The sequence below is a fragment of the Paramisgurnus dabryanus genome, chromosome 11, assembly GCF_030506205.2.
Source record: "Paramisgurnus dabryanus chromosome 11, PD_genome_1.1, whole genome shotgun sequence".
NCBI lineage: Eukaryota > Metazoa > Chordata > Actinopteri > Cypriniformes > Cobitidae > Paramisgurnus > Paramisgurnus dabryanus.
In genome coordinates, this window is record NC_133347.1 from 28,276,524 (window position 1) to 28,291,807 (window position 15,284).

The window sequence follows — 15,284 nt, forward strand, 5'->3', positions numbered from 1 at the left end:
AGTTTACATTCCAAGTCTCTTTTCATTTCATCCAAATGTTACACTGTGGAAAAACTACACTGTAGTAGTGTCTATCACATATGTTTTAGTTCATCTACTGTGACATAAGAGGTAATGCTTAAAATCAAATTGTGAGTGCCTTACTGTTTTGTACATTTTGTAATGGAGATAAAATTTAAATGAAAATGAAGCAGCAGTATTGCATGATGTGTTATTTGCAGCTTAATTTATTAAAACGGCGGATTTTAAAATCGACAGATAGTCAAGGTTGTGGTATCGACATCGGTATCAGACATGAAAAAGTGCTATCGTCCCAGCCCTACTTTTTATATGTGTTTAAGTAAAATTATAATTTTTGTTTCATTCTGTCAACTACTAACAACATTTCTGCCAAATTCTTAATAAAAATAATGTTTTTATTTGCATTTATTTACTAATAATTGAAATGGAGAAAACATGGTCAATATGAAAAATATGCAGTTTTTTTCTGATCTTCAATGCTGCAGAGAAAACAAGTTCAAACTAATTTCTCAAAAAAAAAAAAAAAAATACTAAAGTTTTTACAGTTGTTTTAGATTTTTTTTAAAATGCTTTGGTTGAAATTCAACAAACACTAGACAGTAATTGTCACAATACATCTAGAAATGATGATTTAAGTCAAAACTGGAGTGGTCTCTTAATGTTTTTTCTCATTACTTCACCTTTTTAACAATTATTTTTTCATAATCTGTATTATTTTAATGCCACATTTTAGCATCTTCTCCTGATATTCTTTCTCAAATCTCTATTTACAAAAGAGGCTTATGCTCCATAGCTCACTTATTTAATTCATTAAGCTGCATTTCAGTCATTTAGTCAAATCAATTATTTAATTTAATGTTCTCATCGAAAGCAAAGACGAGAGGCTGAGTGATTAATTCTAAAATGTAAGATAGTAACCCTATTAAATATGAGACTGTTATTGAATATTGAATATGTTTATTTAATCTGAGGGCTGTGAACACTCATACAGTCGAAACATGAGATAAAAACCACTTGTTATCTCGTACGCCTTAAACTGACTTTGTAGACACGGACAGATACGTCATTAAGTCTGTGTGCATGTGCTTACAAATGAAAAATAAAAAATATTTGGTACTGTATGCATGTTTTTCAGTTAGTAACTTGGAAATGCAATCTTAAATGTACGATATAATATAACGAAATAAAGAGCATCCATTTCATGTGGACCTAAATGCTTTTTAAAATTCCTTTACCAGTGCTAGGATACGTTCACACATTGCTGTAAGGTTTACAATCGCTGTCTGGTAGTATGTCTTTCAAGTTTACTTTGTAAATGTCTTGACCCCTTGTACTCCATTTACTTGCCGTATCCTAGAAAGCAACTCCCTTTTTATCTGGAGAAGAAGGCAAATAGCGAACTTCCTGTGCTTGGCCTGTGTTTACTGTGTCTTTCCTCAGGCTGGGAGTCACAGAGACTGTCGCCAAGATACCGTACCACATCAATTGTGGATGCTCTTCTATTTCGGACAAGACAAACTACAAACTACATCTGAGAACCCTTGATTTGTTACAACAAAGTACTCTTTAATGTAGAGAAACCTTACTATGTGTTGCACTATTAGCTGTTCCAGCATGAATCACATGTAGAAGTTTGACTATTTGACTAAGTTTGCATAATGCAAGAGATAATTTATGTAACTTAATTGTTTGATTATCTTACTTGGACACTTGTAAAGTTTGCGTGCCTGTGCGATGTCTCCTTTGCTTAATCTGGTCCTTTGACCGATCGGAGGCCGAACTCCGTTCACGTCATATCGCGGCAAAATGGTATCCAAGAATATCCCTCTGTAACACAAAGCAAAAAAAAAAAGTATAAATGTAAGTAATCAGTGATGTTGCTTGCCGTAACATATTTAATCTGAGCAGTATTACAACTTTTTACATAAAGAACACCTATTGTGCAAAATTCACTTTTACATGTTTTTTACATGGTTATGTGTGGACACAACCACCCTACAATGAAAAGAAAATCCACTCACTCCTTTCCTGATCCCTGTTTAACCAAAGCAGTCTCATTAGACATGCCATTTTGATTCTCTTTAATGTGATGTCACACTGATAAAGCCCCACCCACAACCACTGACTGCCAGTCCTGCATTACCAAAATTTCCAACCTCAACGAGTTGTATGCTGTCTGCCATATCTCAATAGTGAGATACTACTGTCTCAGACTGTATTTACAGAAATCAGATCAATTTGAACTGAAAGAGCTCACTTTGGTAAGGGAGTAAGGAGCAGTAACTCATTTGCATTTAAAGGTACAGACACGAAAACAGGACGTTTTGCTTCCACCCAACTTGGGGCATTTTGTACATACTATAATAAATGATCTGTGGGGTATTTTGAAGTAAAAATTTCACAGACACATTTTTGGGCACATCAGAGACTTATGCATTTTTTACATTTTGTAAAAATTGGCATAATATGGGTCCCCAGACCCCATATACCTAGAAGTCTTATGCAGGGTTCACACCAGACGCGGTAGATACTGCAAGTGCGAGTGATTTACATGTTAAGTCAATGCAAAGACGCGAAAAGGCATCCTGTTCCCCACGAATTGAGTGGAAACGCACGAGTTGAAAAATCTGAACTTTGGTGGATTTCCGCGTCGTGTTAACCAATCAGGACCTTGCTGTAGTAATTATGTAATTACAGGAAGCGAGCAGAGTCGCAGAATCACGCAAATTCACGCGTGAATGTCTCGAATGACTAGAATTTCACAAGCAGCTTTCCCAAATGACACGAGTAAACTCCAAATGTTCAAGCATCCAACTACGTGTGAATAGCGCGTTTTTTGCCGACTCCAACGCGGCTGGTGTGAATGCACCATTAGGATGCACAAGTACAGTAATGCTTTGGGGAAATATGTTACTAGTTTTTACGGTGTTCACTAGATTTCAACAGAAAGTAAAATAATTTATTTTGAGAAGACACCATGCTAAACACAAAATCAAGACATATTTTGAATTTAAATACAGAAACCAACAATAGCTGCGTTTTTTTATAACCCTTCTAATTGCGGACAATTGACATTGCGAATTGAAAATAAATTTCGCCAAAACTGACTTATCGCGGGAAGAAAAACTATATTTTGCTAAATTTTTTGTTGAAAATAATGCTAGTATTGCGCAAATCTGTAACGGAAATGCAGCTACTGATTCCAAGTTGTTGGCCAAGTGCTAGCAGGAATATTTCCCAAGGAGTTTATACATTTTTGTTACCTCAGTGTTTGACTGCATGTCAAAGTCGAGCATGTAAAAAGTTAAAAATACATTTTGTAATGTTTATTTAAAATTCCAATGTATCGTGGGAGGGACACTGCATTATTTGACACAAAACTTCATCAAATTTAACAACTCCAAAACAAAAAGCTAAACATGTCACATATCTTTGGAAAACTGAAATTCTTGTGATTTGAATGATATAAACCCTTTTAAGATACAACCAACACAGCAAGTACAATTTCAGTGCTTTTTAGGTATTTTTATAGCCTTTTTCACGAATGCTAAGGGGTTTGGATGATACATTGATTGGAACTGTGTCAGTCTGTCACATACGGTTTTGGCTTGATTTGTTTGTTTTTTTTAGCAGTCCAATAGGAATCAACCAGTGTTTACAAGTCACTGGTTCTGTATGAGTGGAGGTTCTTGAACAATGTGGGTCAGACTTAATGTTGATGGTCAAAAGTCTGGATACTCGCACGCAATGAATTGTGAGTCAGTGTCTGGAAGTGACAGACAAATGTACAACCTGTAAACCACTTAAATTACCCTTGTCATACAAGAGTGGATTATATATTGCCTGTCCAATGTCTATTCCAATAAATTATTCCTGTCATTATAGTGACAGATACAAAACCTTTTTTTAAACTTAAAGACTGGAAAGTCATCGCGGTCATCTCTCGTAAGTGTCTGATTGCCCAATAACATACAGTATAGTGGTTTAACATATTCATAAGCAGACAATCAGAACTATTTCCCTCTTACAATTTGCATGCTATTCATCCCAAATAACAAACTGGGATTATATTGTCCCAAATTGTAGTATGTTGTGCTGCGTATACACCAAATTTGAAGCATCACGTTCGTCACTATAAATTACACGCGGGATTTAACTTAGTGTCATGTGAATTTTTCGCTTGAGTTCAATCATTTCATTTGCATCACCCCACACGAGTTTGCATCTTTGCATTGACTTTTAATGTAATCTACTCGCGCAAATCATTGAATTCGCTTTCGGTATGTTCACCCAAATAAAATGAGTATGCTTAAAGAGATAGTTTACCCAAAAGAGTGCACGTGAAACAAATTTTGTCATCAGAATAGTACATGAATACCTGTATTTTTGTAAACGTGCATACTTTATATGCGTAGCACCCTTAGCTGTGAATTTGACTGTGAGTGTACGCTTGCGTGTGTGTAAAAAATTATTTAAACTTTAGGCTTTGCGTGTTACTAGGTTTCTGAACTTGCATACAGTACTCTTCTTCTAGGCCTTCAGATGTTTATACTTTCCCATAACAAAAACAGTACAAACTTTAGACAATAATAAAAGTAGGCACACTGAGCCACAGCAAATGTTTTCTTCAGAGACCTTGAATTCAACACCTACACACTGTATGATATACTCACAGTCCTTAAAACTTAATCATGACATCATGAGAACATGTGGTTGTACCTAAGCCATAAACCGTTTGAAATGAAGTTCGACTTACTAGGATTGAAAAATAAACATTTACGTAGTCTCACGAAAAATGATTCAGTCTCAAAATCCTGCCTCTTTTCTCACCCTTCTTTTCATACGTTGACACTTTTCGCTAGTTTAATGTCTTGCTTTTCACTCGGTGTTGGTCAGTGAGGGTCTGTTCATTTGTTTGTTCCCATGGGAACCGTCCAGTCAACAGCAGGCCTGTTCAAATACGACAGCATGGCCTTTTCAGCTCGACTACAAGCTTGATGTGAAAGAAATCTGTAGAAGATTTGGGTAACACTTGATAAGAAGCCTGTTTATAAGGGCTTTCCTAATGCTTTATAATGGAGTCATAATGCCTTATAAAAAACGATTAATATGTTTTTATAAGTTATACCCTGCGTCCCAATTCGAATACTCTCAGTACTAGAGTGAATAGTAGTCAATATTAGATTTAGTATGTGGCATCTCTGTTAATGCACTCAAATGTCCATACTTTCCCATAACAAAAACAGTACATACTTTAATGGCATAGTAGGCATGTTTTTAGTGGTATCTAGCGGTGAGATTGGGAGTTGCAACCAACATTAATTTCAAAATGCATGGAGAAGCTACAGTAGCCGCCACAGGACAAACATGTCGTTGTCTGAGACAACGTAGAGCCAAACGCGCTTTATGCCGGCGCATGTTTTCAATTGTTTCCAATGGAAATGCAGTGCTTTTCAAAAAACGCCAGTAGCTGGCGGGTTTTGTCTGCGCTGAAAGTTGAAAAATGTTCAGGTTTGGGTGAAACTCTCAGCTTGTCACTTCTCACTCGGCTGTCTAATCACACATATCAAAACAACCAACCAACACATCATTCAACGACTGATAAACAAATACAAAGTATTAAAGCGCTCAGCTGGCAAGTGCCTACAGTCGGCGTCCACCTGCCCTTTTCAGCTGTATTTAAACGCGTTGGCTGTCAAAAGATTAATTGCGATTAATCGCATACAAAATAAAAGTTTGTTTGTTGCATAATATATGTGTGTGCACGGTGTGTAATTACTTTGTATATATAAATACACACACATGCACGTATGTACTTAAGAAACATTTACATGTATATACATTTTATTTAGTTTTTGATATATTCATTATTGCTGGGCATAGACTAATCTAAATTAATCGCATACAAAATAAAAGTACTTTTTTGCATAACATATAAGTTTGTGCTGTGTGTAATTATTATGTATATATAAATACACACATTCATGTATGTATGTAAGAAACATTTACATGTGTATGTATATTTATTTATATTTTTATATATTCTATATCATATATAAATAAAAAAACTAGGGCTGGGCATAGATTAATCTATTTAAGAAATGTTTTATTTAAATATAATTGTTTTATTTATATATAATATAGAATATCTAAAAATATAACTAAATATATATATATATATATATATATATATATATATATATATATATATATATATATATATATATTGCATGTTATGCAAAAAAATTATTTTATTTTGTATGAGATTAATCTAGATGAATCTATGCCCAGCCCTAATATTAATACAAAAATATTTTTTTCATAAACGTATACAAATATGTTTGTATTTATATATACATAATAATGACACACAATACACACACAAATATATTATGCAAACACAAACTTTTATTTTATATGCGATTAATCGGAACAAGGGGACCCGTGGGTATGTAGATAAAAATGGCTCATTCTAAGGTAATAAAAACATTACATTTCATTTTGTAAGGTTAGGTATATTATATTGAATTTCTGTCAAGAGATCCTTTTAAAAGTTACACATTGCATCTTTAATTGTGAAATAAATGTATGTAGATTACTACAACCGCACACAGAGCTAAAATCTTATGTCCAGGCCTAATTTAACCCGAAAATAAAAATAGAAAAAGTATGGTTGCACTTAATTTTAAAGTATGTGCACCTACAGTTTACTTACAGTGTACTACCTACATGTATTTAATATGGGTTTGGTTTAGGTTTCAGAGCTGGTACCTAGTAATTTTAGTGACACAGTAAGTACATAGTACATACATGTAAAACAGGACTGTAAAATAAAGTCCTAGCAAAGATACAACACTGCAAATGAGGATCACTACTGAAAGTTATCACAATCATCACCATTAAAGTGGTAAAATGTCTGGACATATTACAATAATTATAAGAGAAAATGTGACTGATGTCAATGCAAAAAAAAAAAAAGATTTTGTTTCTTTAGTCTTTAAAGTGAAATGTGACATGCACGTTTTCATTAGATTTAGTGTTGTTGTCAATCTGTGTGTATAGAGCCGAACAGTAGCTGTGTGGGTGAGCGCTAGTGCTAGCATTGGTTTGATGTCATCTCGCACTGAAGACATACTGATAGCTCTTTATTTGCCTTTGGCTCACCTCGCCAGTGCCAGCTTCGAACAGAAAAACCTCCTTGACAAGACGGGGGGGGGGGGGGGCAGAAGACAAAAGAGACGGGGTCGGAAAACATGGCCAAGAGAAAAAGCCAGGAGAACCCACTCGCTTCTCACTGAGAAAAAGTTTCGGAAAAAAACTGAAGGAAGGTCACTAAAACCTCCCAATACGAGTGCAATCAAAGACCCTGTCTTCCCATGGAGATTTACAGCATCAATGCTTTCCAAACACAGCAGGGCATGACGGGAAATAAAACAACAGGACAGGCGAACAAATACAGCAGCCAATCGCAATGGGGACTGTTATAAAACACTTTGGTTTTGAGTATAACAGAAAAAATTGTAAAATAAATAAATGATTTGTTCTCTTTTTATCACCTATCAAAAATGGGTAAGTTTCTTTAAAAATGCACATTTTTTAGCAAAAAGCAGATAAGATATTATTGCATTTTTTTGAAGGACTTTTGATAGAGATCAGATTCAGAGCTATCCTCAAAACATACACGTAGTTTGAACTGTTTGCCCTATAAGGGTATACTTTCGGGTGTTATAAGTTGGATCTGAGTGCCACCTGGTGGATATTAGCGGAAATATGGATTGCCGTAAAAACTTGTCATTGGCAGGGAAGCGTTTTCTCTTAATTGACGAGTAAACTTGCGGGATTAGAGTTATTAATAGTGGTGCAACGGATCGCAGTTGATCCGTGATCCGTACGGATCACGACCCACGGTTCGGCTCGCATGTGATTCGCGGATTAATACGCAAATTTAAATAGGGAAAGTTTATCATTTGTAAGTATTATAAAGGTTTGCAAATGTTAACATTCAAGTGATTTTAAACAGTTTAACTGCAAAACGGCGCTAAAGTGATCAGTTTACTTTACGCACAAACGCACGCGTGCGGTCCAGCTCGAGTCAGACATCATCCTTCAAAGATCAGAACTCTTGATGTTTAAATTTCAGAGAGTTGCGCTACTCTCTCTCATACTGTAGTGTATTAAAATACATTTGGCTAATAGAGCAATGAAAAACAACGTAACGTTTTTATGTGGGACGACTGTAATGCTGCGCCGTCTGTAATTCGCCCTCTGTCTGTGTCTGTGCGCTCGTTTAAGGGGACTCGGTAGTGCACAAACGGAGAGATGCAGTCTGTGCATATTTGGTCTTAAAGAGACAGTAAGCTCAATTGACCTACTTAAGTCTGTGTCATTAATGTTAATCAAAGAACCCAAGACAAAGAGAAAATCACTGCTGAAGCTTTAAAAAAATAATAATTACATTTAATTAATACAATAAATGCAGTGTTATTATTCATTTGATTTCTGTAACTAATGATTTTAGACCTTACTTAATGTGCAACCTTGTTCTTTTTATAAATGTTTGTAATTTCTTGATTTGTTATTAGAATTTTCCCATATTTTTTTTTTGCTGATCCGAAAAATGATCCGATCCGTGCCTCAAAATCCGTAATGTGATCCGAACCGTGAGTTTTGTGATCCGTTGCACCCCTAGTTATTAATGATTGTTTGCTGTGAAATGATCTGCGAGGACGCCTTGGATGTGCACTTCATCTCTCCTGTGCTATACTTAACTCTGTCCTTAGAAGAAACTAATCCCTGAAGTGACTTTACAGAAAAACACGACCATCAACCCTTTAGAAAGTGTTGTATATAGAATTCCCTATTATATTATTAACAATATGAAAATACTAGTATTTATTCTTTAAAGTTTGCTTGGTCCCAGCAAAGGAACTGCCATTTCTAGAAAAAAATATATTTTAGCCAATTAGATTAAAAATGTTTAATGTAAATGCACAAAATGAACATGGCACACTGTCAGAAAAAAATCGCCACCGTTCAAAAAAATGGTCCCAAGCTGTCACTGGGGCAGTAAACTATGTTTTGTAATATAATTAGATTTTTTGCCGAATCGATCTTTTCTAAATTTAAAAGATTCATCTACACACATACTTTGGAGTAATTGGATAAAAACGGTCTCATTTAAAAAAAAACTTTGTGCTCCACAACTTATATACTTTTATAAATAAATTTGATGAAGCAGATTGGGAGTTTAAGGGGTTAAAAGGATCCTACTATGTACCATTTAGGTACAGACATGTATACACTCGGTACCAATATTTCCCTTTGAGATACTGATATGAATTTTTTAGGTGCAAATGTGTACTTTGTGAAAGGGTACCGACCCAGTCACTGCTAGGGACCATTTTTCGTCTGATCAGACAGGATATTTTGGCTTATTTATGTGACTATGTAAAAGCAAAACTGACATTAGCATCTAGATTTCCCCTGTGGCACCAATAAAGTGCCTCTCTTTTTCTCCATCTCTCAGTTTATGTTTGACTGGATGACAGCACTACTTGGCTCAGTGATACGAAGCAGACTTTTCTTCAAGGAGGTCAGAAGCTGTGCATATTCAGATCAACTGACAGTACAAACAAAATAACAGACTTTTTGCAAAACTAAATATCAAATAAGTAAGCCTTTCTCTGAACTCGAGAATAAAATGCAGTCATGTAACCTTCATATAAGAATTTGCAATGCCTCCACATCCCTGTGGTTGGTTTATAACCCTGTCAATGTGATAACGTCCAGCTCTCGTGTTCACAAATCCGAGAACTTTACCACTTCCAAGAATCCAAGAAACCCCCACTTTTAAGGCTGAATGCAGAGAAGTGTGAGCGATACTTTAGGGACCATTAAATAAAAGCAGCATTGAGATACATGTGACCTTCATGACTCTTGTGGTGTTTACAGTGCCAGCATTTGTTGAGTAATGATCCTGTCAATGATAAGGACTGAAATACAGTATAATCCAGATATGCCCTTGCTTCCTGCAGTCATGGACAAACAGCAATTTGTTCAAAAATATGTTGAGATTCAGTGGCCAGATGAAAAACGAAAGAGAACAAAAGCTGAGGAAACAGATGGTTCTCATATAAAGCCCGTGCATTCGCTTGTCTCTCAACTCATGTTACTTTCACTCCGGGGAAATGCTGGCTGTGGCCTGTCAAAACTGTTCGGGATAACTTTTGATAAACATATGAAATGGGAATAACATTCTTAAATCCCATTAGCAGAAAATCCCATAAGCCTACTTCACTTACCTAGGGACCATCCAAGACTTCCTCCAAAGAACAAATAAGATACAGATCCTTTTCTGATGTAAAGTATCTCAGACTAAAGTTGTTCCAACTATATCGCAATTTGCTATACATATGCAAAGCTGATAATAAAGGTACCCAGTTTTCGGTTTTCAAAGTATACATATTTTGGGCTAACATTGCAATCCCCTAATACCTGTAAGTAGTCTATATTTCATATTTAAAGTAAAACACCACTTTTTTCAATATTTTACTATGTTCTTACATCAACTTAGATGAATTAATACATACCTATTTTTTTTCAATTCGTGCACTTTTTATCTTTCTCTTGTCAGTATTGCATTAGGAGTGATCTTTCAAACATGGTAAGGAGCGTCACATTTCCTGCTGATATCATTCAGGCCAATTCCAACATTTTGGTTAGCTGGCCAATCGGAGGACCACAAAATCAACTCGTTTCAGGGAGGCAGGGCATAGAGCAGCAACAATAATGTATGATATGTGAAAAATCATGTGTTTTTGGAACCATAACCCACATGAACACATTGTATTACGCCAAACATAATATGTGCTCTTTGCAAGTATTTTACGACACAATGATTTCTCATAAATTCTTCGCAAGATTGCTAAAAAGCATGAAGGTCCACCCTTAAAACCACCTCTGACTGTCACTGGGTTGAAATTGGCAGATAGAATAAAAATGGACAAAACATTTTAAGAAATACTTTATAATTTTACCATTACCATTACATATTATCATAAAAAAACTAGCTTCAAATTTTCATTCAAACTATGAAAAAACAAAAAAAAGTGCAGACAAAAAATGAAATCTTCAATAATCCTACAGAAACCTCGCCAGCATTACATGTTCACATGTAATGTGTGCTTATGGAAGGGACGAAAGGTCAGTCAGTCTATCGGGACAAAGTGACACAGGTAAAACATTTACCATCACAGTCTTACCAGCGCTTGACACAAACAAAAAACACATCTGGTCTAAATTTAAGTTCTCGCATGCCATGGGATACAAAAACAGTAGTAGATTCAATATGAATTAAATCAAGTTACTATCTTGCTTTAGTTCCTTGATTTCAATAATCAAACATTATAAAGACAAAGATTGTTTTTTTTTTGCAATAACATACAGTGAACTGTGTACCAATACATGATATAAACATGAAATCCACTTTAACACCAAACTATTTGCATAAAGAAATCATAACTGTGTAAACTCTATATTGCACGGAGTTTGAAAGAAACAATAGTTACCGCATATAGCAATCATCAATGTTTCTCAATACACGCCCTAAATGAAAGGATGTTTCTCTTTAATCATATCTAGAAGCACGACACAGGGTAATAAAGATAAATCTGGTGGCAGCTGTTTAAATCTGAATAAAGCCTAATCCCTAAACTCATGCCAGGGTTTATTGGCCCCATCGCATGGCAGTGCCAAAGAAACCATGAGGAGAAACAGGAAGATGAATGAAGCTGACATAGAGAGAGAGAGAGAGATCAGTTCATCAAGCTATGCTTTCTATTTCTCTCTCTCTCTCACACACACACACACACGCACACGCAGGCTCACTGAGATTGCGCGAGTACAGATTGGCATGTGAGAAGCATAATGGCTGTGTTGTGAAAGATCAGCAGAAATAGAGATGCTTAGATAACCACGTACATCTCACGAGTGCTGATGCCACATTAAAGGGTCACCCTGAGACAACTGGGAAAAAAACACACAAAGAGTGCGAGTGCCTGTATGTGTGATTTTTGACCGCCACAGAATGAAACATGACACATAAGTTATTTGGTGCTGTATCAAAAATTGATAAAAATATGCAAAGTGCAGTTGCTACACAACAATGTGAATAAAAATCAGAATATATAAATGTTTACACTTATAGTTCTTCATAAAGCACTTAAAGTCGTATGATTACGAACCAGTGAACGCTTAGGTTACTCACGTAACCCCGGTTCCCTGAAATAACGGGAACGAAGCATTGCGTCAGTTTGCTGACGCTATGGGGGGGGAAACTCCTGTTTACTCCGTGATTGAAGCCTATTGGTTAACGTCTGTAGAAAATACAGACCAATGACGTTTGAGCCCGCGCGGGGGCGTGGCACACGTCCCTATATAAGCCGGTGAAATACGTCAAGAGCTCATTATTATTCGACTGAAGCGCGCAGCCGAATAACACTCGCTGCGTAGACGTTTGTAGCACGGCCAGCGACGCAATGCTTCGTTCCCGTTATTTCAGGGAACCGGGGTTACGTGAGTAACCTAAGCGTTCCCTTTCAATACGGTTCACTTCGCATTGCGTCAGTTTGCTGACGCTATGGGGGAACGTAATCCCATCCCGCCGTGCATACACAACGGACTGAGGTGCCCTTACCGGAGAGACACTGCATGTGGCCCTAACCCAGCATATACATAGCTCTAGCGAGCGCAAGTGTAAGCACCATATATGAGACAGTAATACGCATACAGTGAAGTTTCTAAACGCACCATGATGCATATACAATAGAGCACGAGACGGCGGGTTCCCTGAGCGCGCCGCGAGCTGTGCATGATTTATTAATAGGTAGCCATGACGGTGAGCTAGCAACGCACCGTGAAGGCATACAGAAACGCAATCGCGTGAATCATTAAGCCGATAAGACCTGTGCTTGTAAGGCAGGGACATCCAGGCTATAAAATCTGACAAACGTAGACGGCGAGGACCAGCCGGCCGCGTTACAAATGTCAATGATAGAAATCCCCGTAGACCAAGCCCAAGATGAAGCCATACCCCTCGTGGAGTGAGCTTTTAAACCAACTGGACAATGTTCATTCAGGGAGGCGTAAGCCAAAGCAATGGCTTCGACGATCCACTTAGATAGCCTCTGTTTAGTGAGCGGCATACCTAAGGAATGTTGTGCGAAGCTTACGAACAGCTGGTCTGACTTGCGGTATGAGGCAGAACGGTCCGTGTATATTCTTAACGCTCTGACGGGGCAGAGCGTGTTCGGGGTTTGTTCGCCGTCCGCCGTCGGAAGGGCGAGAAGTGAAACCACCTGAACTCTAAATGGCGTGGTCAAAACTTTAGGAATGTATCCCGCTCTCGGTCTAAGGATCACTTTGCTATCGTTAGGACCGAATTCCAGACACGACGGGTCAATTGAAAACGCGTGTAAATCGCCTACTCGTTTAACCGATGCCAACGCCAGGAGGAGAGCGGTTTTAAACGAGAGAGCGCGCAGGTCAGCCTGCTCGAGGGGCTCGAAAGGGGGACCGCGCAGCGCTTTCAGGACCGTGGACAGATCCCAAGACGGGACCGTGTTAGGTCGCGGTGGGTGTAGTCTGCAAGCGCCTCTGAGGAATTTAATGATTAGATCATGTTTTCCCACGGTGCGACCGGCGATAAGGGCGTGATTCGCCGTTATCGCCGCCACATACACTTTAAGCGTCGAGGGCGCGCGACCGCTGTCCAGCATTTCCTGCAGAAAGGAGAGAATATGCTCCACTTCACAGGTGTTTGGGTTTAAGTCTTTCGTCGTGCACCAATCAGAAAAAATAGACCACTTTTGAGCGTAAAGGCGCCTGGTAGATGGGGCCCTAGCTTCAGTTAGAGTATTTAACACTCGTCCTGAAAGGCGTGATGGTTGCCGTTCAGAGACCAAACGTGTAGATTCCATAGCTCCGGCTGTGGATGCCATATCGTCCCTCTCGCCTGAGATAGGAGGTCTTTCCTCAGCGGTACTGGCCATGGTGCTGATGTTTTCAGCTGCCATAGGTCGGGGAGCCACGGTTGATTGTGCCAAAACGGAGCGACCAGAATTATCGCGCATTTCGTCTCTCTTATCCTCTGAAGGACCTGTGGTAACAGGGCCACCGGAGGAAAAGCATACAGAAGACACGCCGGCCATGCTTGCGACAGGGCATCGTGATGTCTCGAGAAGAAGATCGGGCAATGCGCGTTCTCGTCTGATGCAAACAGATCGATCTCCGCCCGGCCGAAGACGGTCCATATTCTCTCGACCGTCTGAGGATGCAGTCTCCATTCTCCCGGCGGCGGACCGTTGCGCGAGAGAATGTCTGCACCCGTATTGGCTACACCCGGTACGTGAGTCGCTTTTAACGAACGTACGTTCGCGTGAGCCCATAATAAAAGCCGTTTCGCCAGCCTGGATAGGGAGCGAGATCTCAGCCCTTGGAGTTTCGGTCGAAAGTGTCGTAGCGCTAAGATAACCGCCCACATCTCGAGGTGGTTGATATGTAGCTGAGACAACTGGTTGTTCCACGCACCGAAGGCGAGCTCGCCGTCGCAGTGAGCGCCCCAACCCGTCGCAGACGCATCCGTAGTCACCACTTTCCTCCTGCTCACGGAGCCGAGCTCCGTGCCCGAGAGGAAAAGGTGAGGGGATGTCCATATCGAAAGCGCTTTCACGCAGCTGTACGTGATTTTGATTAATAAGCGGCCCGACAACCAAGCACGGGGCGGAACTTTCGCTTTCAACCAAAACTGAAGCGGCCTCATGAACAGCATTCCCAACGGTATTAGTGGGGATGCTGCTGCCATCAGACCCAGCATTTTCTGGAATCGTTTGAGAGGGAGATGTGAACCCGCTTTGAACGATGCCGCCTCGCGTCTGACCGTGAGCGCGCGTTCCTGTGTAAGCCATGCCCGCATCTTTAATGAGTCGAGCGTCGTGCCTAAGAACGTGATTCGCTGCGTGGGGGTGAGCAAACTCTTCTGGAGGTTGATTTTGAACCCCAAATTCTCCAAATGCTGGAGTACAACGGTCTTGTGCGCAGTAATTTCCCTCTCTGACTGTGCCAGAATAAGCCAATCGTCGAGGTAATTCAATATGCGGATGCCGCTCTGTCTGAGAGGGGCGAGAGCCGCATCCGCACATTTGGTAAATGTGCGTGGTGCCAGAGATAATCCGAAGGGCAGAACTTTGTACTGGTATGCTGTCCCG

At 39.0% G+C, this 15,284-nt stretch overlaps 1 protein-coding gene across 1 annotated transcript in view; it reads right to left on the reverse strand.

The window, feature by feature from the left end:
* Positions 1-15,284, reverse strand: part of bmp1a (bone morphogenetic protein 1a) — an 89,309-nt gene that overhangs the window by 30,123 nt on the left and 43,902 nt on the right. Inside the window, exon 7 of the mRNA XM_065247685.2 lies at positions 1,724-1,848. Coding sequence (XP_065103757.1) covers positions 1,724-1,848 — 125 coding nt within the window. The remainder of the gene's footprint in view (positions 1-1,723; positions 1,849-15,284) is intronic.